Consider the following 25228-nt stretch of genomic DNA (forward strand, 5'->3'; position numbering starts at 1 on the left):
AAAGAGGGGGTTGGATTAACTGACCTTTATTTTTTTTAGTTTCTACTCTGACATTCTATGACTAACATTCCATTGACTTAAGAGCAGCTTCCAGAGGAAGGAACGTTGAATTGGAAGTTAGAAAACCTTGGTTCAGACCCTACTCTGCTACTCAACATTTTCGTAACCTTGGGAAAGTTACTTAACCTCTCTAGACCTCAGGTTGCCCACCTGTAAAAAGAAAAGATTAGGCAGCAGTGGTGCAGGAGGGAAAAGCCCTGACTCTGGGGTATGAGGATTTCTGGTGCTCGGTACCTTTGTGACTTTGCATAAGTCATTTCATTCCCCTGGGCCTCAGTTTCCTAATCTGTCAAATGAAGGGGTTGAAGGTCCCTTCCAGCTCTAATGCTAGTGTTGGGGGTCTGGCTCTGGCTGCCTCTCACCCTCATCACTGTAGCACTGGTTAATATAATCATTTTACCTTCTCAGTATCACACAGGGACCATCCTTGCTAGCTGGTTGTCTTAGAAGAGGTCTGGGAATACATAGATGTTCCCTCCTTTCCCAGGAAGGTGCCCCTTAGATCCACCTAGTGATGTTATATTCCTGGTCCCATACCAACAGTATGGTACAGCTGACCCTGGCATCAGGAAGATTTGAATTTGAGTCCTGTCACTGACAAATGCTTCCTGTGTGACCTGGGCTGGTCATTTAACTTTTCAATGATCCAGGTATTTCTGAAAGTCTCTAAGTTGCAATTGATATACATTAGCAAAGAGCATTTCTTCACTGGGAGTTCCCTACCACAGTGGAATCACAGATACAGACCAAAAAAAAAAGTTTAAATGTGAAACAGCCCCTGCCCCCACCCACTGGCCTTGTCCTGTACCAACTGTAAAATAAACCAATCTCCAGTGTGTGTGTGTGTGTGTGTGGGGTGACTTTAATGGCCCTACTGGTTTTTCAAGGGCAGTCTGGGCAATAGCTATGTCTCTGCTTGCCTGCCCTTACATTCCCACCCATGCTAGGGATGCCTCATCTCTGGCCAAACACAAATCTTCGGGGGCTCCTACCCAGAATCTCTTCCTCTGAGCTTGAACCCCAGCTTAATGCTCCCCTTCCTTCCTTGCCCTCTGTACTGTCCCCACGTCTGACTTCACTTCCATTCAAAATCCTTCTTCAGGCAACAAGTGTCTGTTGTTCAGGGGTGTGTGGGCTTTCTAATGACACACCGACAACCAGCCTGACTGGTTTTGCTGGAGGAGTAGCAGCAGGTAGGAGTTTGAAATATGGGTCCCCCCCCCTTCAGAAACCCACTAGAGTCAACAGAGACTCTTCTTGTTGGCTAAGCTAAGGCATGGCCCATTAGCATATTTACGCCTGGCCCCCACAAGAGCAATGTGCCATGTAGGCAGGGCTCCTTTTGGGAGAAGCAGCTCCTTCCACCTTCCCACCATCTAGTCGGCTTCTGCATCTGCCTCTGTGGGCAGCCCTAGGAGGACGTAGACACTAGAAAGCATGTCCTTCGTGCACAGGTAGGTCCTACCTTAGGTCTTTGGAGCATGGGATAAGGTGTCAGAGATCTGGGTCAAGCTCTGTGATTAACTATGAAGACTGGCTGTCCATATTTGGGCATAGTCCTTCTACTTATTTGGGCCTCATTTTCCTGATCTGTCAAATGGGCATCATACTGCCTTCTCCATTTTAATACCAAGCTCATAGTGCTGTTGTGAGAGAAGAGTTTTGTCATCCATAATAGCACTGCCTAGTACATAGGGTTGTTATAAGGAATAAGGCGGGAGAATGGGTGTGAATGTAGTTTGTGTTGTGGACTCTGATTTACCACAAATTCACCTTCTCATGTGAATGCTCTCTAAGTAATTGAAGGAGCTGTCCAATTTCAGTTCAAAGTTAGTAAACATAAAGATGTTGGTTTTTTCCTCCATCCAAGCCTGCAACGTACACATGAATAGGTACTAGATATGGGGTCAAGAAGACATGAGTCCAAATCATGCCTCAGTTACTTGTTAGCTGCATGACCCCTGGGTTTAGATTTCTTTCGGAGCCTCGGTTTCTTATGCATGGAATGGGGGTGATGATATTAGCTGTAGAATCTGACTCACAGGGTTATTGTGAAGCTTAAAGATGTCTCTAAAGTTTATTGCAAACCATAGTGGTATGTACATGTAAGCTGTTATTACTATTTAAATAGGTAGGAAAGGGCTATCTAAAAGTATTCTAGAATCTATCCCGAAGGTCCCTTGCCACTGTGAATCTCTGGCTCTAGGACTCTATGAGTACAGATGACTAGGGTAGACATTGGATGACTTGTCTGTGTAGTATGAGAGAATCGGGGCTGGCAGCTGCCCAGAGGGATTGTCATAATTTATAGGAACCACTTTCCACTCCTATGGCCCTTTCTGATTTCCAAGGCCCTGCCACAAAAATCCGGGATGCTCAAAGTAGGAATGGAAAGATCTGTTTGGTGTGTCAGAGGTGTCTGGGTGGGCCTGGAGTCAAGGAGACCTGAGTTCAAATCTAACCTCAGACACTGTGTGACTGGGCAAGTCACTTAACTTTTACTTGCCTCAGTTTCCTAATCTGTCAAATGGAGATAGATATTTATAGGAATAACAAAATGATGCTAGCTGGTATTTTTTCCCCGCCACACCATAATGGGCATTGGGAGCCTAGCTTTAGCAGCCAGCTTCAAGGGTGATGAGTATTAATTACCATTTGTTGAATGTCTGACAATGCCAGGGCTATAACAGAATTCTGGGAACACATAGTCCCTGCCCAGTACATTGGCCAACTAGATAAGATCCAAGTGATGATGAATCTGAAAAGCCGGGGCCTCTGAGAGCTCATTAGCACTTGGGTTTCCATTTTCTTCCTTTCCTCTTCCCCTAGTTTTGAAGGATTTTTTAAGTCACATTCTGAAGTCTGTTTCTGGAGGCTGTCCTTTAGGTGTGTAAGCCTAGGGGAGAACTTCACTGAAGCAATGACTCTTGGGGAAGGGATGTAAAAGAAGAGTGTCCCAGAGGACAGATAACAAAATCTATCTCCTTCCTCCTGACAGGGAAAACAGGGCAGAATGTTGCACAAGTCAGTTGTGGTCACTGTATCACAGGTTTGTGAGACATTTTCTTTGTTACAAAGGACCGTTACCATTGTGGGGTAGGGATGTGGAGGAGCAGAGGGGCATTTCCAGAAATCATTGCCTTGTAAAACCGAAAGATAAGAATAAAAAAGATTTCTTAAAATTAAGAAAGAAGGGAAGGGAAGCCATTGGCTAGGAGAATGGAGGTAAGGAGACCAAGACTGAAGCAGGTTAGTGTGGAAAAGCCTCCAAAATAATGAGGGAGAAAGGAACAAGGGCGTCATGGGGCAGCATTGCTCTGGAAGCTCTCTTTCCCATTCCTTAGTTCCTTAGGCATGGCAGTGCTTCAGGCATTGCAGATCTTTCAGGAAGAGGGATATTGAGCTTGGCAAGAAGTAAGAAAACTTTTCTGGCTTGGTACATGTACCTCTTCAGAGCATGGGAACAAAGGTCCAGCTGGGGGGGCATTGAGCCCTCATCCCGGTCTGAGGTGGCAGGTTCAGTTATCTCCCAGGAGCAGGATGTGAATGAGGAAGAGAAGGAACTATCTATGCTCCTGGAAGCAACAGCTCAAACAGGTACCAGTGCCAGATGGTCACATAGAGACGTCACCTTATTGGCTCTTCTCTAACCGTAATACGTGGTCCTGGGAGGGCACACCTGGGAGGATGGGGTACTGCAGATCTCAAAGACATTTTCTTGCCTCATCCAAAGCCCTGGGGAACATTACCCCACTGAGTGGTCCCTGCCAAGTGATTATTTATTTAGCAGGCTTCCTAATAAAGGTCTGGACTTAAGAATCCTAGTTTCTTTCTCTTCCTTTCCTTCCCTCCTTCCTTCCCTCCTTTCTTTCCTTCTTTCTTCCTTTCCTACCTTCTGTCCTTCTTTTCTTCCTCTCTTTCTTTTCCTTCCTTCCTCTCTCCCTCCCTCCTTTCCTTCCATCCATTCTTCTTTCCTTTCTCTCTTTCTTTTCCTTGCTTCTTTCCTTCCTTCTGTCCTTCCTCTCTCTTCCTTTTCTTTCCTTCCTTCTTTCTTTTTCTTCCTCCCTCCCTCCCTTCCTTCTTTCTGATCCTTTAGTGCATGATATAGAAACTTGTACATCAATTCAGTAAGTGTCTATTGTGTTCAGAAATGAGAGAGACAAAGTTTGGAAAGACAAGATCCCTGTTGTCATAGAGCTTACAGTCTAGTGGGGGCGGGGAGGACAAAATACAAACATGGACAACTACAATATACAAAATTCTGAGTGCATTATGGACAACATACAATGTCCCTCTGGATAGAATGTAGCTCCTTAGGGTCAGGGATAATATATTTTTGTCTTTGTATTTCAATTACCTAGCACAAAGTAGGAATTTAATAAATGTTGATTGATTGATGAATAAAGTGGTACAGAATAAAATATAATGTAAAATCCTAGAGCAAAGGTTGTTCTCACCCAGGGGGGAATCAGAGAAGGCTTCATAGAGAAAGTGGCATTTATTTGGGGCTTTTAAAAATAGGCATTAAATAGAATTGTTTGCTAGGTTGAATTGGATTTTAAAATAAGGTTCCTCTCTGAGCATGGGGAAAGAGTATTTTAGATCTTTTTTACATTTCTGAAATTTGACATCATCAGGTTTGAAGGCTGCGCAGAAATACTTCAATGGGGATGAGATGCAGTATCTCAGTAGAGTCATGACCCTGTTAAGCCATTAATTAGTTAAACCACACTGCACACCTGGAAGCCAGCCAATATAATCATCCCCATTTGACAGATGTAAAAGTTGAGGAAAAGCCACTCCCCTATTACCTCTCAGCAGATGGATGCCTGAGCCAAGGCCAGGACTGACAAGCCCTTGCCTAGGGCTCTGCAAAGGAAGTCTCTGTTCATCATCAGCTCAACCTTGTCTCTTGTCTTTCATTATCTAAACCGGGGTGGGGAACTCATGGCCTGGAGGCCACATGTGGCCATGGAGTGGGATCTCCTACCCCAGGTGGGAATCCTTTCTGTAAGATGCCTGACAAATGAGCATTCAGCCTTTGTCAGGATACCACCAATGACAGGGAACTCACCATCTCATGAGTGTCCCTTTATTGGACAGGTTTTACTTTTAGTTGTTGTCCATACTGGCTAAAAACTTGCCTTCCAATAACTTTATGCAATAATACCCACTGAAGTGCTGTCATGAAGAAAAGGAATCAGACTTTTCCTTGTTTCGTTGTTTCAGTCATGTTTGACTCTTCGTGATCTCATTTGGGGTTTTCTTGGCAGAGATACTGGAGTAGTTTGCCATTTCCCTCTCCAGCTCGTTTTACAAATGAGGAAACTGAGGCAAACAGGGCTAAATGACTTGCCCAGGGTCACACAGCTAGTAAGTGTCTGAGGCTGGATTTGAACTCAGGTCTTCCTGACTCCAGGCCCAGTGCTCTATGCACTATAGCACCCCCCCAGCTGCCTTTTTACCACTTGGCCCCAAAGGGCAGGAACTGGGCCAATGGGACGAAGTTGCAGAAAAGAACATTTTAGTTTGAGGTTAGGAAAAAGTTCCTACCAGTCATTCAACTAGCTCAAAGTGGAATGATCTGAGTCAGGAGGTAGTAGGCTCCCCGTCACTAGCGGTGTTCAGGTGGAGGCTGGGTGCTCACTTGTAGACAACTGGCTAAAGGCAGCTAGGTGACACAGAGGACAGAACACTGGACTTGGGAATCAAAAAGACCTGAGTTCAAATCTTGCCTCATACCCTTACTGCATGTGTGACCCTAAGCAAGTCAGTCTACCTCTGTGCCTCAGTTTCCCCATCTATAAAATGGGGATAATAATAGCTTCTACATCCCAGGGTTGTTGTGAGGATCAAATGAGAAAATGTTCGTGAAGAGCTTTGTAAACCTTAAAGCTGTAAGTAAATCCCAACTATCGCCATTACTATTATTATTTTTGTTATTAGAGCAGATTCTGTTCAGAAGTGGATTGGCCTCCATGACTCCTCACCTCCCTTCCAACTCTGCCTTTCTTAAACCCAATTCTCCTCTCTGGAAACAAGCAGAAAAATGATCTTTCTTCTTCTGTGTGAAAGCCTCTCACTTTTTTCAAAGAGAGCTATCATGACCCCCTCCAAGGCATCTTGTTTGTCTGGGATATCACTTCCTTCAACCATTCTTCATGTGACAGGACTTCTTGAGTTTTTGCACCAGACTGGTCATTTTAGACTCGGTCTTTTCACTGCATTCACTCTACTTTGTCAATGTCCCTCTTAAAAGGCAATGCCACAGTCTAGGGCTGAGTCCAGTGAAACCATCCCCTCCCTTGTTCCATACTTTGATTCTCTTAATTCAGCCTGAGATCACATTAGCTTCCTTCCTTCCTTCCTTCCTTCCTTCCTTCCTTCCTTCCTTCCTTCCTTCCTTCCTTCCTTCCTTCCTTCCTTCCTTCCTTCCTTCCATCCTTCCTTTCTCTTTCTTTCTTTCTTTCTTTCTTTCTTTCTTTCTTTCTTTCTTTCTTTCTTTCTTTCTTTCTTTCTTTCTTTCTTTCTTTCTTTCTTTCTTTCTTCCTTCCTTCCTTCCCTTCCTTCCTTCCTTCCTTCCTTCCTTCCTTCCTTCCTTCCTTCCTTTTCTTTCTTTCTTTCTTTCTTTCTTTCTTTCTTTCTTTCTTTCTTTCTTTCTTTCTTTTCAAAAGCGGTCACATTAAATAGCTGGCTTATATTGAGACTAAGTCAGCTAATGAACTGCTTGTAGCTAGATCTCCCCCACCCTGTATTATTTATACTGTTGGGTTTTTTAAGCCAGAATGCGACTATTTATGTCTTTTTAAATATTTTATCTTGTTAGATTCAGCCTGTCATTATAGCCTGTCAGTATCTTTTTCAATTCTGATTCTCTTGTCCAGTATATTAATTACCCCTCCCATATTTCCACTATCTTTAACTTTGATAAGCACGTGATTTATGTCTTCACTCAAGATGTTGATTTAAAAATGCTGAAAGGACAGGGCCAAGGACAGAGCCATTTGTCACACCAAGAAAGACATCCCCTAGTTTGAACCAATTCATTAATCATCATTTTGAGCTATGAGCATTCAACTAGCCAAGAATCTACCTATTCTATTATCTCTATCTTATCCACAAAAAATCATAAAAGATTTGGTTAGATATTGTGATGGAATGCAGATGTATAATAGCTACTGCAGCCTAGTAACCCTATCAGAAAGGTAGAAGAGATGACTGTGACAAACTTGTTCTTACTGAACCCATACTGGCTCCATGAAATCATCAGTTCATCTTTTTAACTACCTCTTCTAGAATATTGCTAAGGATTGATATGGTTTATCAATCTAATTTCTAATATCGCTCAATCAATTTTTGGAGGTTTCGATATTTTATTCAAACCGTATTTGGAAGTGGCAGCAAGCATAATGTTTGTTGCTGTTACTGTGCAGCTGTTTCAGTTATGTCTGACTCTTTGTGACCCCAATTTGGGATTTTCTTGGCAAAGACATTGGAGTGGTTTGCCATTTCCTTCTCCAGCTCATTTTATAGATAAGGAAACTGAGCAAAAGGGGTTAAGTGACTTGCCCAGGGCCACACAGCTAGTAAGTATCTGAGGCCAGATTTGAATTCAGGAAGATGAGTCTTCCTGACTTCAGACCTGACACTCTATCCACTGCACCACCTAGCTGCCCAATGTTTCTAGGGAAGAGCATCTAATTCCAGACAAAATGGAAGACTTGACAACATATCCGTTAATCTGTTTAAAGAAAAAAAAGAAATTGGCCTAAAGGAAAAAAAAAACCTTTTCTTAAGCAACAGGGCCAGGCACTGTTAGGCAATCAGGGATACAAAGACACAAATGAAATTGTCTCTACCCTCAAGGAGCTTACATTCAAGTGAAAAAGGCAACATCTACATATGAAATGAAAATGAAATGAAAACCAGACAATTTTTGGAGGTGTTGGGGGAAGACACTAGTAGTGGAGGGATCAGGAAAGGTTTCAAGTCAACAATGAACCATGTCTTAAAGGTAACTAGGGATTCCAAGAGGTGGGGTGGGCAAGGAATGTTTTTTTCAGCAGGGCTTTAAATGCCAAATTACATTTTATAGAAGGAATAGGGAAACACTGCAGTTTATTGAGAAAAGGAGTGACATGGTCAGAACAGAGCTTCAGGGAAATCTCAGAGGATGCCTTGGAGTGTGAAGAGATGAGGCAGAGAGACTAATTAGAAGGTCATTGACATAGGGGAGAGGGATGGTGGTCTGAACCAGGAAGATGACTGTGTGAATGAAGAGAAGGGGACAGATGTGAGGCATGTGGAGGTAGAAGCAAGATGTGGCACCCAAATGGACAGGCGGGATGAGTGAGAGTTGAGGTCACGCACTTAGTTACCTAACCTTTTGGAAAATTGGAGGAAAATTTCCTCACCTTCAGTTTTTGGGCACCTCTGTCCTCCATTATTCCTAAAAGACTGCGGAGCGTGGGTTTGGCAATTACATATACACAAATTCTCTGAGCTCCCTGAGATATAATTTGTTTGGGCCAGAAGGCTTGAATTAATTTAGAATAGACACTCTTTGTGGCTTCCTCATTTATCTTGGGCTTCAGTTCCCTCTTAATGATGTCTGTTCTTCTCTTACCGATCTGGAGATCAATTTCTTTGATATAGAAGTTGGAAGCGAAATAATCAACACTTTCAAAAGGGAAAATAAATAATTTTCATGTTCCCAAAGTGGAATATTAGACTTATATTTCTTCTTAAAGAAGTTATTCATTTACTAATATGAAAACTATTCCAGATGGCTTGGAATAAGCCAAATGGCCAAATTTGTCCTATGATGGGTCCAAAGAAATTTTGTGTGGCTTCTTTGTGTTCTCTTGTTTTGCCACTGCACAAATTAGGCAGCATGATAGAAGGAGCTCTGGACCTAGAGACAGGAAGACCTGACTTCAAATCCTGCCTCAAAAACTTACTAGCTGTGTGACCCTGGGCAAGTCACTTAAATTCTATTTGCCTTAGTTTTCTCATCTATATAATGGGGATAATAATAACACCTGACTCCCAGAGTGTCCCAGAAGATAAAATGGGAAAATATAAGGCATTTTGCAAACCTTAAAGCATTATATAAATGTTATTATCATTATTATAGACTTCTGTCCCTCTTTTTTTCAGATACTTGGCTTGTTAGAATAAGGCTCTTTCATAGATGCATAACATATTAGAGCTGAGAAGGACCTGAAGATCACCTATTCTACCATTCTAATTCACTTTAATTATACTAATAAGAAATTGAGGCCCCTGGAGAAGAAGCGATTTGCCCAAGGTCATGCAATTTATTAGCAGCAAAACCAAGGTTAAAAACAGCATTCCTCCCATACACTGTCTCCATGTGTATCTATCTAAAATACAGGTCAAGATGTCGAGTAGGCGGGGGAATGACTCTTTTCCTCTAGCACGAAGCAGCCAACTGTAAGGGAAAGTAGAACAATATGACCAGAATGAGAGGGAGGAACAACCAAGTTAAGCAGAGTAATGTGGCTTGAGAAATCACAGATGCCTAGTCAGGGAGCATGGGACTTTATCCCTCTCCTCACCAGCATTTTCATTGCTCTCTTGAGGTTCAGAAAAGCCCCAACACCCAAGGAAGAAAACTGGAAATGGAAAGAGGCTACTAGTGCTTTCTGAGTCCCAAAGGACTCTGGGGAGGTGCTGCCCCCGGGTGCTAGACAAATAGGAATCAAGCAACCAGCCAACAAGACAAGCACTTAGTAGGTGCTGGGTCTCTAGGGGGAAAAATGAAAAGTTCTGCCCTCCTGGAGCTTACATTCTGTGGGGGGAAACAACATCTACATATATAAAGATATACAAAATTTGTACCGTGGACTTTTAGGCAGGGAGCACTAGAACGGGTGCCAGGAAGAGGGTCAGAAAAGGCTTCAAGTGGTGTCAGCTGAGCTTTGAAGGGATTCTAAGAAGCAGAGGGGACGAAGGAGCGTGTTTTGGAATGGGGGAGACAGAATGTGAAAAGAAGAGAAGGAAAGAGAAAGGAAGAGAAAGGAAGGAAAGAGAAAGGAAGGGACAAGAAACATTGAACCAATTCACCCTGATTAGACCAAGAGGGGCACTCCTAGATTTTTTTTTTTGAGCAGGGCAAAGCACTTCACACAGTTGCCCAAGGAAGGCCTTTGTGTGAAAGGCAGGAATTGTGGGAACTAGTGAAAGAACAGAGGTCTGTAAACAAAATAGATTACTGATTGGGAAATGGCTAAATCCAGTGTGGTACATGAATTTAATGGAATATCACTATGCTATAAGAAATACTGAATTAAGATGACTACAGAGAAGCATAGAAAGTAATATGAACTGATGCAAAATAAGGTAAGTAGAATCAGAAAAAAATAAACATACCATGCCTACAACAATGTAAATGGAAAGGACAAGAACAAAATGATCAAAACAATGCTATGAAATTATAATTACCAAGCTTGGCCATGGAAAAAGAGATCTGAAAAGGCCCCTTTCCAAGGGTGGGAAGATATGGGTGGGAAAGACTATATACAATGTGAGGCTTTCCCCAATAAGTTGACTAGCTTTGCTAAACTATTTCCTCTATTTTTTTTTATTCTTTGTTATCAGGGACTGATTTCTAGGAGAGGTAGAAGAGAGAGAGAGATTGGGAAATAAAAATATTGGAGATATTAGGTGTTATAAAAACAGAAGATATCAACAACAATGTATTTAACAACAACAAAAAAGGAAGCCCTACTACAGAATGTCCTCCCCCACAGCTCTGTAGACTGGAAATGGATTTTTTAAAAAAATGATTTCACATATTTCAAAGTAGTAGTTCAAAAGATAATACATATTCTCCTTTAACAAACAATCAAACAAACAACTCTATGGAGAACAAAAGAGACAACTAAAGGTCTGTAATGGTATGGAGGCTATGAAAAGCCTGCAAAGGTTGTGTGCCTGCCTGAAAGAGTTGAAAAGTTTTTCAGTACACTGAAGACATGTTGTGCCTGGCCATTTCATTTAGAAAGAGCTATAGCACCATTTTCTGAGGAGGAGAAGCAACCTAACATGGGGCTGAAACAACAATGCCAAACTTAGGATAGCTCCAAGAAAGACCATGATGCCAGCTGGGAACAGAGGGTAGGGACTGTGGTCAGATGGACTTTTGATGACCATCAGGAACAGCAGCAGAACATGTGAACACCAAGGAGAGAGGGTCTGGCAGCAGGGAGCCAAAGCAGTTAAACTAAACCATGGACAGCAGCAGTAGAGAATGAAAAGGAGAGAAGCCAGGGAGAGGGAAAGTGGCAGGAAAGAGTGAGCAGAGTCAAAGTGGTAAACAAATGGAAGGGTCAAATCTCAAGCTGTTTCCCCTTGGTGCATTCCCCACCAGGGTATAACCAAAAATGTCAAGGACTGTATAGGTACTGTGGGTGTCAGAGTTCCACCAGAGTTCTTGACTTTCAATGGACTCAGATGTAAATCTTTTTCTGTGTTCTTTGCTATGCATATTAAACCTGTCTTATTTTTAATGCCTTGTGAACCTAAGTGCTTACAAGAGGAGTTGATGGTCACCATACCATAGGTATGCCCAACGCTAATGATCTTAGGTGCTTTTGGGGGGGTACAGAGGACTGACATTAAAGAGATGGATGAGCTGACAGCCACTGCTTTTTGGAGAGTGCCGACCAATGAGATTCCTTGGTTTCATTTGTGGGAGGGTAAATAAGTAGAATGAATTTATATGAGAGGAAGGAGTCTCTGGTATGAGGATTATATTTGAGTGAGGAAACTGATGCTCATAGAGGGAAAGTGACTTGCCGAGAGTCATACAGCCAGTTATTTACAAAGCCAAAACCAGAACTCAAGACATCTATAATAACTTCAAGGCTAATATTCTTTGAAGTAGAGCATACTGCTTCTCTGCAATATGCTGTCTTCCTTAGCTTCCTTTCTTTCTTCCATAGCAATGAAATAGACCCTCACTTCACATCTTTCCATTATAGTCTAATAACATCATCCGTATCACCAATCCATACCTTCCAGAGTTAACTAAATTTCCTTTAGAATTAGTGCAATGGTTAAGTCTAGTAATTCCACAACCCCTGTACTATCTATTGCCATACAAGACTAGGCCACTGACACATGGCTAGCTTATGGATTTCCCCATGGTATGAATCAACATTATTTTATTTCCTGCATTTGCTTATAAATTTCTCCCTTTTTCCATCTGTCTTCAGAATTCATGAACATAATGTCCACTATTTACACTAACAAGTGACTTCAGCAGGATGAAACCCCATAGCACGATGTTTTAGGGTTTGGGGAAAACCTTAGTACATACTAGGTTAATTGTGTAATGCTGAGTGAGGACTTGCAAAGGAATTCACTTCTGACCCTTGAGGCAAACAGCTCCATGTTCTGAAACCTGAGATAAGGTTTCCAGACAATGAGTTTTGGTAGAGAAAGCTGTCAACAACTCTTAACACTCTTGAGTTGGCAGGTCCTTTTCACCTTCGATTCTAAGATTCACCTAAGATCCTAGATTTAGATCTATAACTGGAGTCCTCAGAGGCCACCTAGCCCAACCCATCATTTTGACTAGATGTTAAGTGTGTGGCCCAAGGCCACCTAGTTATTAAGTGGAAGAGCCAAAATTCAAACCAAGGTAGCATGATAGAAAGAGCCCTGGACCTACACGCAGGAAGACCTGAGTTCAAATCCTACCTCAGAAACTTTCTAGCTGCGTGTCCCTGGGCCAGTCACTTAACCTTTGTTTGCCTTAATCCACTGGAGAAGGAAATGGCAAACTACTGAACCTCTGTCTTCTTGTTTTTTCATCTGTAAAACGGGGATGAGAACGACACCTACCTCCCAGTGTTGTTATGAGGATTGAATGAGATAGTCTTTGTAAAGTGCTTTATAAAACCAAAAAGTGCTATATAAATAGTAGCTCTTTCTTTTCCCTTCCCTTTCTTTCCCTTCCCCTTCCCTGTTCTTTCCTCCCTTCCCCTCCCCTCTTCTCTCCTCTCTTCTCCTCTCTGGCTCTTTCTCTTTTCTTTTTAGGAGTGGATTTGACTTGTATTTCAATGGTGAGGGGAATTCCCTGTGAGGAAACCCATTTTGCCAATGAAGACCAGCACCTTTTATGCAACTTAGAATTTTGGAGAGTGGCCTGGGGCACTGCACTAGGGGTCCCTCCTCCACCATACATCAGAAGCAGGATCTGAAGCCAAGTTTTCCTGACTCTGAGCTAATCTCCCTATCCACCACACCTTGCTCTTTCTCCTAGTGAAGTTCATTACTAGTGATTACTATTTCATTATCTACAATTTTTATTCTTCAGAGACAGTGATGTTGTATCCCTGCAACTTTCAGTCTCTTCTCTGCTCCCCACTCTCCTATGAGTGCTATCTGCTCTGTTAGAATAGAAACTCTTTGAGGACAGGGCCTGTCTTTGCTTTTTCATTTGTTTCCCCAGAGCTTAGCACAGTTCTTGGCACAAAATAAATTAATAAATGCTATTTCATTCATTTGTGATTTTTCAGCCATTTAGCATTACAAGGATAATGTTAGTGTGCAAAAGATGGATTTCAGTGACAACCCTCCCCCGCAAAACAGCCTTGGTATGACTAAATCTATGCTCAGTTTCTCATAGAGTCTTGTATAACTTAAAATTTTCTTTTATAGGAACATGAAATTCTTTTATATTCATCCTTAATTATGTTTCCCTCTTTCCATAGTTTATATGTCCTTTTAAAATCTGAACTCATTAGAGAGTTCCCTGTGCAGCTACATTGCTCTCTTCAGATCCCCTTCCCACTCCACATACATACCTTTTTCCTCCTAGGGGCACATTCTTAATTGAATTATTATCATTTTGCTTTTGAGAGCCTCCAATCCCTCTTGAGTTGCTTTTATTTTTAGTATCACAGAATGTGGGGTCATGTTTGTCATTTCTTCAAATATTTTGAAAGCTGCTTTCCTAAAGTCTAGAACACATATTTGACTATGACCCAAGTTCCACTCCTAGGGCCAATGAAAAGATGGCTGTGGGTTCAGAGTCAGAGATCCTGGGTTCAGATACAGACTCTGTCACTTACCTGTGTGACCATGGGCAAATAACTTCACTGCTCTGGGGCCAAGTTTCTTCATCTGTAAAATGAGGTTAGACTAAATGATTTTTAACATTTCTTCCAGTACTACTTATGTTCCTATGAACTCCAAGATGGTGTAAAGTCCTGTATTTGTGTACATGGATATGGTGTCAACATGGAAAAACTAACATTAGTGTTAGATACTTGGCCAAAATTTCCTTCCTTTTTAGACATATTGCTCTGATTTGGAAAGGAGAAACCAATTTCAAAAGCAGAGCTAGACAGCAAACTCTCACTGGAGATGATGTCTTATAACACTGTGTTTGGAGCTATAACTATAGTGGATTGATGGGGAAAGAATAAAATAAAATTTAAAATAAAATAAAAGATGGCATTCTGTACCTGAACTTTGCCATATTTGGTGAGAGCAAATAGTCCTGGGAAAGAAGGGTCATTTTCTGTCTGCTGAATCTCTATTATTTACACACACCAGCTGCTTTCATGGTTCTCTGAACCCAGAAAAGAGGCAAGGTGTGCCCTTTCAGAATGCATTCCAAGAGATGAGACACATGGCTCCAGCACTGATGCTAAGAGAACAGTAAAAACATCGACCATTGTAACAAGAGAAATGATAGAATGTTATAGCTTGAAGGGAGCTCGGAGGCCTCCTGGGCCAATCCACCTCATGTGGGTAACAAAGAGCAGAGCCGGGATCTGTCAGGGCTTCTTACGAGAGACCTGAGCAGTCCTTGCATTATAGTCTGCCATATTACCTCGTGCCTCTATCCCCATCCTCCCTCCTTCCCCTCCCTTCCCCCAACTTTACCTACTGCTGAAGATGTGCAGTAACAAAAATCCAAGAGAGCATGAAGAATAATTGTAAGTGTATAGTATACAACAGACAAAACACACACACCATCTAATCTTGTTATAAACCTGTTGTTGTTGTTCAGTCATTTTTTAGGCATGTCCAACTCTCCATGACCCCATTTGGGGTTTTCTTAGCAGAGATATTGGAGTGGCTTGCCATTTCCTTCTCCAGCTCATTTTACAGATGAGGAAACTGAGGCAAACAGGGTCAAGTGACTCGCCCAGGGTCACACAGCTAGTAAGGGTCTAAGGACATATTTGAATTCACAAAGTGGAGTCTTCCTGACTTCAGATCCTGGAACTCTATTCGCTGCATGCAAACCCTGAATATTTCAGCTGCTGATTCTGGATTATTTGACACAGGCAGTGGAGAGGGGAAAACCATACAGGTAGTGGCAAAGGAGGACAAAGAAAGAGAAAAGGCTCAGAAGGAAGTCAGTCAAAAATAAGTTCTTGAAGGTCTTCACCAATTATCAACATTCTGAATGAAATAATGAAGGCTCCACATCTCTAAAATGAGGAGGTTGGACTAAATGATGCTCCTCTGAAATACCAGTGATTCTCTAGCAAAAGGTTAAGATACAGTAACATGTGACAGAAAAAAATTGTTTTCCTTTTCTTTATTACATTCTCAACCATTTCATTAGTCCCAGGAATGACTATAGGTTCTTTTTAAAGAGACATTCAAGTTGCTTCACTGTATCAAAGTGATCCCTTAGAATTGTTTATATTTTCTCCAGCTCAGTTCTGCATAAATCATAGAAGAGATCTACTCTCCCTTGAGGGGAAGAGCTCTGTAGTGGATTTGGGAATAGGGCAGACCTCAGTTCAAATGCTACCTCAGACTGTCACTCACTGTGACCACAGGGCAGTCACAGGATTTTCCATTCAGTGTCTGGTCCAACCCTTCAGTCTACAGGAGATGAAATGGAAATCTAAAAAGGCCAAAGGATTCGCTGAAGGCCTCACAGGAAATAAAAGCAGAGTCAGAATCTGAACCCACATCCTCCAACTCCAAATCCAAAATTCCTGCTGCTGGACTATGATGTCTTCAATTCGTTTAACTTCTTGATTCTGAATTTCCTCATCTGAAAAATGGGGATAAAACGTTCTCCTTGTAGTACAAATTTCACAAAGTTACTGTGAGGTTTAAATGAGATAATGTGTGCTTCTTGGCAAACCTCCACATGCTTACAGAAACGTCAGCTACAATTATCACTATTCCTTTGAGTTTCTGCAAATTGGAGGCAGAAGAACCAGATAAGTTCACTTTGAGTTCCCTGTCTCACCAGCTGAGTGTTGTACTGAGGCAACAGTTTCTCAAAGGGACCCAGTGCCCAAGGGAAATTTTTTAGAAAGATGCTGGGTTCCACCAGCTTTGCCGTCCCCTGTCTCATTCTCACTTGACTTGCTTGTTTCTGCAACATGTCTCAGTTTCCCTTAACCTGTCTCCAGGAACTACAATCAGGCTCAGGGCTTAATAAAAGGCAGTTTCTGCCTGTGTTGGCATTGATTCCATAACCCGGAGAACCCTCGTCCCAGTAAGACCCACAATAAGTCAGGGTCTCTTGACCACTGAAGCAGTAACACTGAGGAAAATAGGAAATAGTTCAGAAGCTGTTGCCAAGGGTACAGATGGTGTTAACTTTGGGATGCTACTTCATCATTGCCCCCTTGGTGTATTCTGTGCCTAAGACTCCAAGTGGTTTACTGTAAATCCCAAGGTACTTTCAAGGCAAGTCAACAAGCATTTGTTAAGCACCAGACAACGTGGTAAACACTGGGGATACGAAAAGGGCAAAAGACAGTGCTTGTTCTCAAGATGCTCACAGTCTAAGGGGAAGAGACAACATGTAAATAACTCTGTACAGATGAGATACATGCAATACAAATTGGATGTGGTTAACAGAGAGAAAGCGTTGGCATTAAAAGGAACTGGAGAGATTTCTTACAGAAGCTGAGATTTTAGCTGAGACCTGAAGGAAGTGAGGGGAGCCAGGAAGCAAAGCAGAGGAAGGAGAGGATTCCAGGCACGGAGGGACAGCCAGTGAGGACGCCCTGAGTCTGGAGATGGAGCCGAACAGCAAGGAGACAATGGATCTGGATCTAGGTGTAAGAAGAGTGGAAAGGTAAAGGGGATCAGGTTGTGAAGGGCATTCAAAGCCAGAGAATTTCTATATTGGATTCTGGAGGTAATGAGAAGCCACTGGAGCTGACTGAATGAAGGGGTTGGGGAGACATGGTCAGACTTTCCCCAGGGACACAGACACTGCCAGGAAACACAAATGCAGAAATGTGGGGAAATTCATCCAGGTAACGAGCTTCTGCAGAGTTCTGTGGCTCTGACCAAAGTTCTCACTTGGGTCTCTTCCTTTTCTTTCTGTCAACAACCAGATTTACTCAATGTAAGGGCCAGTTTAAGGGGCAGCTAGATGGCACAGTGGAATAAGTGCCTGGATAGCATGCTGTGCCCGCAGTGAGGAAGTCTCATCTTCCTGAATTCAAATGTGGCCTCAGATATATGCTAGCTGTGTGACCCTGGGCAAGTCACTTAACCCTGTTTGCCTCAGTTTCCTCTTCTGCAAAATGAGCTGGAGAAGTAAATGGCAAACCACTCCAGTATCTCTGCCAAGAAAACCCCAAATGGGGTCACAGAGAGTTTACATGACTGAAAACGACTGAACAACAAAGGCCAGCTTAAGCAATGTCAATCCCTCCTTTCATCTACTGGTCACAAGCTGCCTCAAAGCAGGAGAGGCTGCCTGACCCCGCGCCAGGTCTTGGCAGCGGCTGCTGCCTACTGGTTGAGCTTTCTCCCAGACAAGCCCCGTGCCTCCCTGATTGTGGTAACTGGATCTGTGGTGTAACCTGTATTCTGTAGGGAAGGGTGAGTCTCACTGGCCCTGCTTACTCAACTGGGCGGAGCAGTCTGGCATCACCCGACTCAACCTGCATCATAAAAGTTGGAATGTCTCCTACTTTAGGTCCCTAGGTTGACTGTCTACATGAGAGGGATTGGGAAAACCATGAAGGTCGGGCTGAAAAGGATCACAACAGCATACATTTCAAGTTGGAGGGGACCTTAAAGGTCCTCTGGTCCAATCCCCTCATTTTAGTGACTTGCCCACAATGACAGATATGGTATTTGAACCCTGGGTCTTTTGACTCTTGAATGCATTGCTCTTTCCATTCTACCAGCCTGCTTGTGAGTGCCGAGAGGGGCATAATGCGGTAGCGTAAATAGGCAGAAGATACTTCCACCCTCGACCAGTTAGCTCCCTTGGCAGGCAAGCAAGGCCTGGCTGGGAATCACTGGGGCATACCAAGATTGTAGTGAGCCATGGGCCTAGGTTATCTGCAACATCTCCCTCTGGGCTCAGCTCCCTGTACTTCCTTTGGCTTCAAATGTTAATTGGGCCATTTGGAGACAGGATGAAAGGTACTAGCCAGCAATGAAAGAACAGAGCATAACTACTTTTTTGCCTTCTGGTGTGACTGGCCTAAAACAAATTGTTGTTATTTTTGCTGCCTCTAAAAGGTGGTTATGACAGTACGAGAATATGGGCCATGCCTAGTCTACTAGACTTAGAGGTCCATGGAGTATAGGAGCTGGCAGAGGCTGAGACGTCTTTGTGGAGCCCAAACAGTTCATGTTACAGAGGCCTTAGACATTCCTGCCTGGGGTGGGAGGCTGAACAAACTGACCCCTAAGGTCCTGGCCAATTTCATGGTTCTGTGGCTTACGAATGACTCATAGAGGCAAATCCGTGCCCCAGCATCTCCCATCTATGACATTGCTGCAGCTGTTCTGTGACCCCTGGTAAGAAACAAGGCCAAAAACAAAAAATGTGAAACTTTCAGAAAATTTGCAGGTTCAGAAGTGAAAGGAAGGAAACCACTGAGATCGTACCTTAAAAAGCCTGCGGGTAGAGGCTGTCGCAATCTCAGCCCTCTCTCTCTTCTGGCCCCTACCACTCTCAAACATCTCCTTCTAACCCTGCAAAGCTTCACTATATTCTGTCACTCCCTGAAATTCCACTGATTGGACTTGGGTTAACAATGTCTTTTAAAAAAGATAAATAGCTTCTTCTACTTACTGGGTACCTAACGGATGGTGAATTAAGTTTAAATAATTCTGAGTAGATGAAAGGCTTATCAGTCATCCACATATTAGTATGAATTAGGTGTCAGACCCTTATTCTCACACCTGGCTGAGATTCCTTTACTAAGGGGAAGGGAATTTTGACTTGCTGTTAAGAAAGAGATGGGCAATTTAGAGTCAGGGAGCATTTTGCTGGAATAGGGCAGGTCTAGGTAGGGAAATGCAGTGGGGACTGAGGACTTTGGGAATCTGGAAAGAGGGTCACTAGGAGATGTCAGAGAGGAACAGAAAGGGAGATGGGACAGTAACAAAACCAAAATTGATGTTTCAAAAAATTTACATAGGGCTCGTCCCTTACCTAGGAAAAGAGGGGAAAAGTTCTTTTTATGCAACACTGTGCACAACCTCTCCCTGTCCCCCACCTCATGTGCCCCCAGGACTCAGAACTCGGGTTATCTCTATTAGTCCTGTTCAGTTACAATTTTGGTTAAAGAGGTTTAAGAAAGCTGGCCTGGAAACCGAGTGTGTGTTCATACACACATATACACACACACACATATACACTTTATACATACATATATACATACATACGAAATATATAATATACATACATGTGTGTAGATATATATACACATAAAATGTTATATACAATATTTATACAATGTTATATATAATGTTTCACATATATCTTATATACAACATTATATTTATCTTATATAATACATATATAAAACACTGTTTCTTGGGCAGCTAGGTAGCACAGTGGATAGAGCAGGAAGCATGGAACAGCAAGGAGCCTAAATCACATGCAGCTAGTTAGCAGAGGAATTTGAATTCTTTTCCCCAAATGAGAATGAATCAGAGTTAGGCTCATTTTGGGAGGTGTAGGAGGGGCCCCTCATCTCACTTCCTTAAGTCTCAGGAAGACTCATCTTCCTAAGTTCAAATCTGACCTCAGACACTATTTACTAGCTGTGTGACCCTGGGCAAGTCACTTAACCCTGTTTGCCTCAGTTTCTTCATCTGTAAAAAGAGCCTGAGAAGGAAATGGCAAACCACTCCAGGATCCTTGCCAAGAAAATCCCAAATGAGGTCACAAAGAGTCAAGACAACACTGAAGAATGACTGGACAACAATAACAGTGCTAACAATGAGAGCCTCTCCTCTGAAGATGCAAAGAGCCTCAGCCCTCAGAGCTGGGGAAGGGGAAGAGAATCTGGATAGGGAGGTTTGCATGTGAATTAAGACTTGAACTCTCTATCTGTGCACTGCCTCTTTAATCAGCTCTAATGGGGACATGGAAATAGGTTCAGGGGCTGATATAGACCTTTATAGTGATTGGTTTTAGTCATGCAAATAATCAGATGCACTCAGACTTAAGGAAGTGAGATGAGGGACTCCACCTACCACCTCCCAGAATGAGCCTAACTCTGATTCTCATCTGGGGAGAAGGATTCAAATTCCTCTGCTAACCAGCTGCCCGTGATTTAGGCTCCTTGCTGTTCCATGCCCAAGTCACTCCATCTCCTGACTCAATGCGTTTTCATTGTCTGTCCTCCAGGCCTTTACTTCTCTCCCTTCCTCCTCTTGGTCTCCTGCCTGTCCTGGCTCCCTTCAGGTTGCAGCTAAGATCCCGACTTCTCTCAGAGGCCTGTCCCAATCCCCTTAACACCAGTGCCTTCCCTCTGTTTATCATCTCCAATTTCTCCTGTACCCTTCTTGTTTATATATAGTTGTTCATATGTTATAGTCCCCCCCATTAGACTGTGAGCTCCTTGAGAGCATCAACAGGTTTGTTTTTGTGATTTCTGTGATTTACTCATTGCCTAGCAGAGAGCCTGGCAATATCCTAGGGAATAAATGTTTTCTGAAATGGTATCGTCTTCGTCATCGTCCTGGGATTTTAAAGAGTTTCTGCCGGGCTGGAGGGAGATGGAGGAGAGCCCCAGGTGCTCTCCTTGGAATGGTTCCGAAACAGATGCTGAGGTGTGTGATGGCACAGATCTCTGGGGCCATCCCAGATCAGAAACAAAGCCTGCCAGAGTGGCAGCAGGTCAGAGCTGTCCTCTAGGGCCTATTCTGGTCCAGACTGGTGCCACAGAAGGAACCTTAACTAATACACATCTTCTGCTGTGGACACATAATCGTAGAGTATCCTTTTCTTTCATTGCCACCCAACATACCCTGATTTCAGATGTATGCTGAGATACCGTGTACTCGTGTGTGGTGTCTGGGGTAGTCAGCAGGTAATAATAGCTAATATTCATATAGCACTTACTATGTGCTAAACACTTTATATATAGTATCCTATTTGACCTCACAATAACCCTGGGTAGGGTAATATTACTACCCACATTTTATAGATGAGGAAACAGAGGTAAATGGAATCAAGGTAGTAGGACTTGCCCAGGGTCACACGGCTAGTAAATGCCTAAGGCTGAATTTAAAATCATGTCTTTTTTTTTAAGCTTTCCACATTCATTTTTATAAGATTTTGAGTTCCACATTTTTCTCCCTCCCTCCTTTCTTTCTTCCCTCCCTAAGGGAGCAAGCAATCTGATACAGGTTATACATATGCAATCATGTTAAACATATTTCTACATTAGTCACGTTGTGAAAGAAGAATCAGAACAAAAGGGAAAAACCATGAGAAAGAAAAACAAACAACAAAAAGTAAAAATAGTGTGCTTCGGTCTGCATTCGGACCCCATAGTTCTTTCTCTGGACGAGGATAGCATTTTCCATCAGCTTATGTCTTTCTACTCACTGTGCCACCTGGCTGCACCTGGCTGCAGTGGAATGCATTGTGGATCACAGCCTGGTTCTGCTACCTTACCCATGTGACCCAGGGCAATTAAGCATAACAATAATAATTGCTAACATTTAGTCACCTGGTCTCTCTGTGCCTCAAATTCTTCACCTATAAAGTGAGGATGGTGACATTCGCCGGCCTCCAAGTTCCCTTCTAGATGTAAATCTATGATCCTGGAAATGTTTTTTGTTTTCTTTTGTTCTGTCTTCTGTCTGCCTCCCCTCCTGTGACTGCTGGGCATTTTTGGAGTCTTCTTTTCTCCACTCCAGACCTTTCGGTTGCTTACCTGGCGATGAGAGTAGCTACAAAGTTTGTGCAGTGACCAGGTCTCCAAACTTCAAGGGGCACATATCTAGAACTGATCTTAACCAAAGAGGAGAGAGAATCCCCAAAAGATCTGTGACTCCATCAGTCTAGGGCACCCCCAGTACACCCACTCCCTGTGCCAACTAGGATTTAGTAGATCAAAGAATTGCCTGAGGAGTTTAGAGGTTAAGTGACTTGTCCAGGGTCACTCAGTTCCTGCTAAGGCTGGATTTGAACCCAGGTTTTCTGACTCCAGGCTAAGTAGTTGACCTAACCCAAACTGCCTTAATGATTAATTATATATTAGTATTCTTTTGGCACTTGAACAAGGGAGTTGTAAAGTGGAGTATTTATCTCTGCCTGAGTTAAATTAACTAACACAGCTTCATTGCAGCCTGAGTAGAACTTACTAAACGATACTCAGAAAATTCCCCAAGTCTCCTTTGTCCTGAAGGCAGTGCAAACGCACAATTACCAGGGCAAAAACGAATGTCAATTACTCACCCTGCAAAGCAAAAAGAAATCAGCAATGAAGACAATTCACTTTCTCCTTAAAAGGTCTGCTTGGTTAAAACTGCCCCAACCAGTCACTTCATCTTTCAGATTCCATTTCTTATTTGTAAAAGTCAAAATTCTATCTGTTGTCAAATGGTGAATGTCGAGTGTCCTGAGCCTCATGGGTCAAAGGCTTGTACAGCAAGTGTTTTCTATGACGTTTAGATATTTCCGGTTAGGCCGGGAGAGTTAAGCCTTTGGTTACTGAACTGCTCTATGCCAATCAAATAGAGCCCCTAAAACAATCAGTGGTGACTCATATGACCTGGAGCTAAAGTTAATCTGAGGAGCAGGTGTGAATGCATAGACTGGTAAATAGAGCTGGAAGGGACCCTAGAGGTCATTTCGTTCAATCCACTCAATTTACAAGAAGAGAAAACTGAGACCCCAAAGGGAAATGACTTGCTCAAAGTCACACAGCGCAGGGTAGGGCCAGGTTGAGTTTTGTTGTTGTCGTCATTTTTCAGTCATTGTCCAACTCTTTATGACCCCATTTAGGGTTTTCTTGGCAAAGAAGTGGTTTGCCATTTCCTTCTACAGCTCATTTTATAGATGAAGAAACTGATGTAAACTAGGTGAAGTGACTTGCCCAGGGTCACACAGCTAGTAATTGTCTGAGGAAGCATTTGAATTCAGGTCTTCCTGACTCCAGGCCCAGCACTCTATGCACTATGGCACCATCTAGATGCCCTAACCAAGCTAAGACTCAGACTCAAAACTTCCCCTTCCTAGTGCAGAGATCGTTTAATTTAATTCAGCATTTGTTAGGGCATTATTGTAGAGGCAGATGAGGGGTAGTGAATAACGAGTTGGCTGCAGAGCCAGGGAGACTGGGATCCTAGTCCTGCCTCTGGCACATACTGACTGTGTGACCCCAGACAAGCTCATTAACCTTTCAGGGCTTCCCACAACTCTCCAGCACCTTAAGTTGCAGAAAAGACATGGCCCTGTGCTGGCAGAGCGAGTTTCCTCATGTCCTCCACGTCAGGGAAACCACAGGTAGAGATGGACCCCACACAGCCCCTTTGCAGGTCTGCTGGTACCTGACAAAAAGATTAGTCTCCATTGCTCTTCCCTTTTTTCCACACCATCTTTGCTTTCTTTAACCTTGGTTCACTGCTATCTTCCTAGCCCATACTTACAGCTTAAAAGCATTTGTGAGGGTTCTGTGATCAGTGCAGGGAATCCCTGATGTGAAAACCCCCTTCACTGATGTCAATTCTGCTACTATTGGACAACCTGATAGTTTCTTGGGGGAACTGAGAAATTAAGTGACTTGTCTAAGGTCTTACAGCCAGTATGCTTCATAAGATAGAGGGAATAAGCATTTCTCTAACATTTATATAGACTGCGACTGTGTAAAGCACTTTACAAATATCTTATTAGATGCCCACAAGAATCCCATGAGGTAGGTGCTGTTATTATACCCATTTTAAAACAGGAGGCAATTGAGGCAAACAGTGGTTAAGTGACTTGCCCAGGATCACAAAACGAGGTGTGTCTGAGGTCGGTTTGAACTCAGGTCTTTCTGCCTCCAGGCCCAGGACACTACCCAGTGCGACACCTAGATGCCTATGCAGACTTTGAATCCAGATGCTTAAGGCCAATTTTCTATCAAGAGATGAAAAGGTTAACACAGCCTTAAAACTAGCATTCAGAGATGGAAACTCTACCTTACCATCTGAGGAGTTAAGCCTCACAACTGCTGTGTGTGCCTTTGGTAGAGTGCCTTTTGTTGGTTCGCTTTTGTCAGGGCCACCAGCAGCAGCTTCACCTAGGGGAGTTTTCAGAGGACAAAGTCAGCAAAAAGCCTAATCGATAAATCCACAAATCCATCAGTTGCCTACTATTTGCCCAGATTTGCTCTGGGCGCACATCAATCTGTGCCGTTACACCTGCTCCTCAGATTAACTCTAGCTCCAGGTCATGCGAGTCGGCATAGACTGTCTTAGCAGCCCTATTTGATAGGGATCAACAACCAGCAATCAAAAGCTTACCTCTCCTGGCCCAACCAAAAAAATCTAAATGCCACATGCAAGGAGCGAAAAATCCTTGCTTTCCAAGGACATTACCCATCAGGGAAGACAAAACATTGAATCTTACCATTGTTCAGAAAAACAGCATTTTGATCAAAATTGTATAGTTTCTTTTCTTTCTTTCGGAGGGAGGACCCCTTTTTTCTGTAAAAGATTTTTCTTACAAAAATGGAGAGGTACTTCAAGGTTTACCATATGGAGAGGGAAGAAAAGTTGTACTGTTACTAAAAAAAACTGAACAAATATAAAAGGTACATTTCTATGCTTCATAGAAACTTTCACACTACAGATTTTCTGTCCCTTTAAAAATCTGATTAAATTCTATTGTTGCCTTTTATTTTTATGTTATGTTCATTTACAGAAATACCCTGCTTTCCTCACTATGAAC

General features: G+C 42.8%; 1 protein-coding gene across 7 annotated transcripts in view; it reads left to right on the forward strand.

Moving 5' to 3' along the window:
• The first annotated feature begins 1322 nt into the window (after nucleotides 1-1322).
• The window catches only part of VTCN1 (V-set domain containing T cell activation inhibitor 1), a 90812-nt gene continuing 66906 nt past the window's right edge, over nucleotides 1323-25228 (forward strand). For 4 of the 7 annotated variants that reach the window (XM_021002876.2, XM_021002861.2, XM_021002870.2 and 1 more), the window contains exon 1: nucleotides 1326-1514. Coding sequence is in view for 3 of the 7 variants with exons in the window: in XM_021002842.2 (XP_020858501.1) it covers nucleotides 1498-1514 (17 nt within the window). In the remaining 4 variants the exon portion in view is untranslated. Of the gene's footprint in view, nucleotides 1515-25228 lie in introns of all 7 variants that reach the window. The other 3 variants (XM_021002842.2, XM_021002833.2, XM_021002892.2) reach the window with 3 other exon arrangements.

This window comes from Phascolarctos cinereus, unplaced genomic scaffold, assembly GCF_003287225.1.
Source record: "Phascolarctos cinereus isolate Bilbo 61053 unplaced genomic scaffold, phaCin_HiC Scaffold_5;HRSCAF=322, whole genome shotgun sequence".
NCBI lineage: Eukaryota > Metazoa > Chordata > Mammalia > Diprotodontia > Phascolarctidae > Phascolarctos > Phascolarctos cinereus.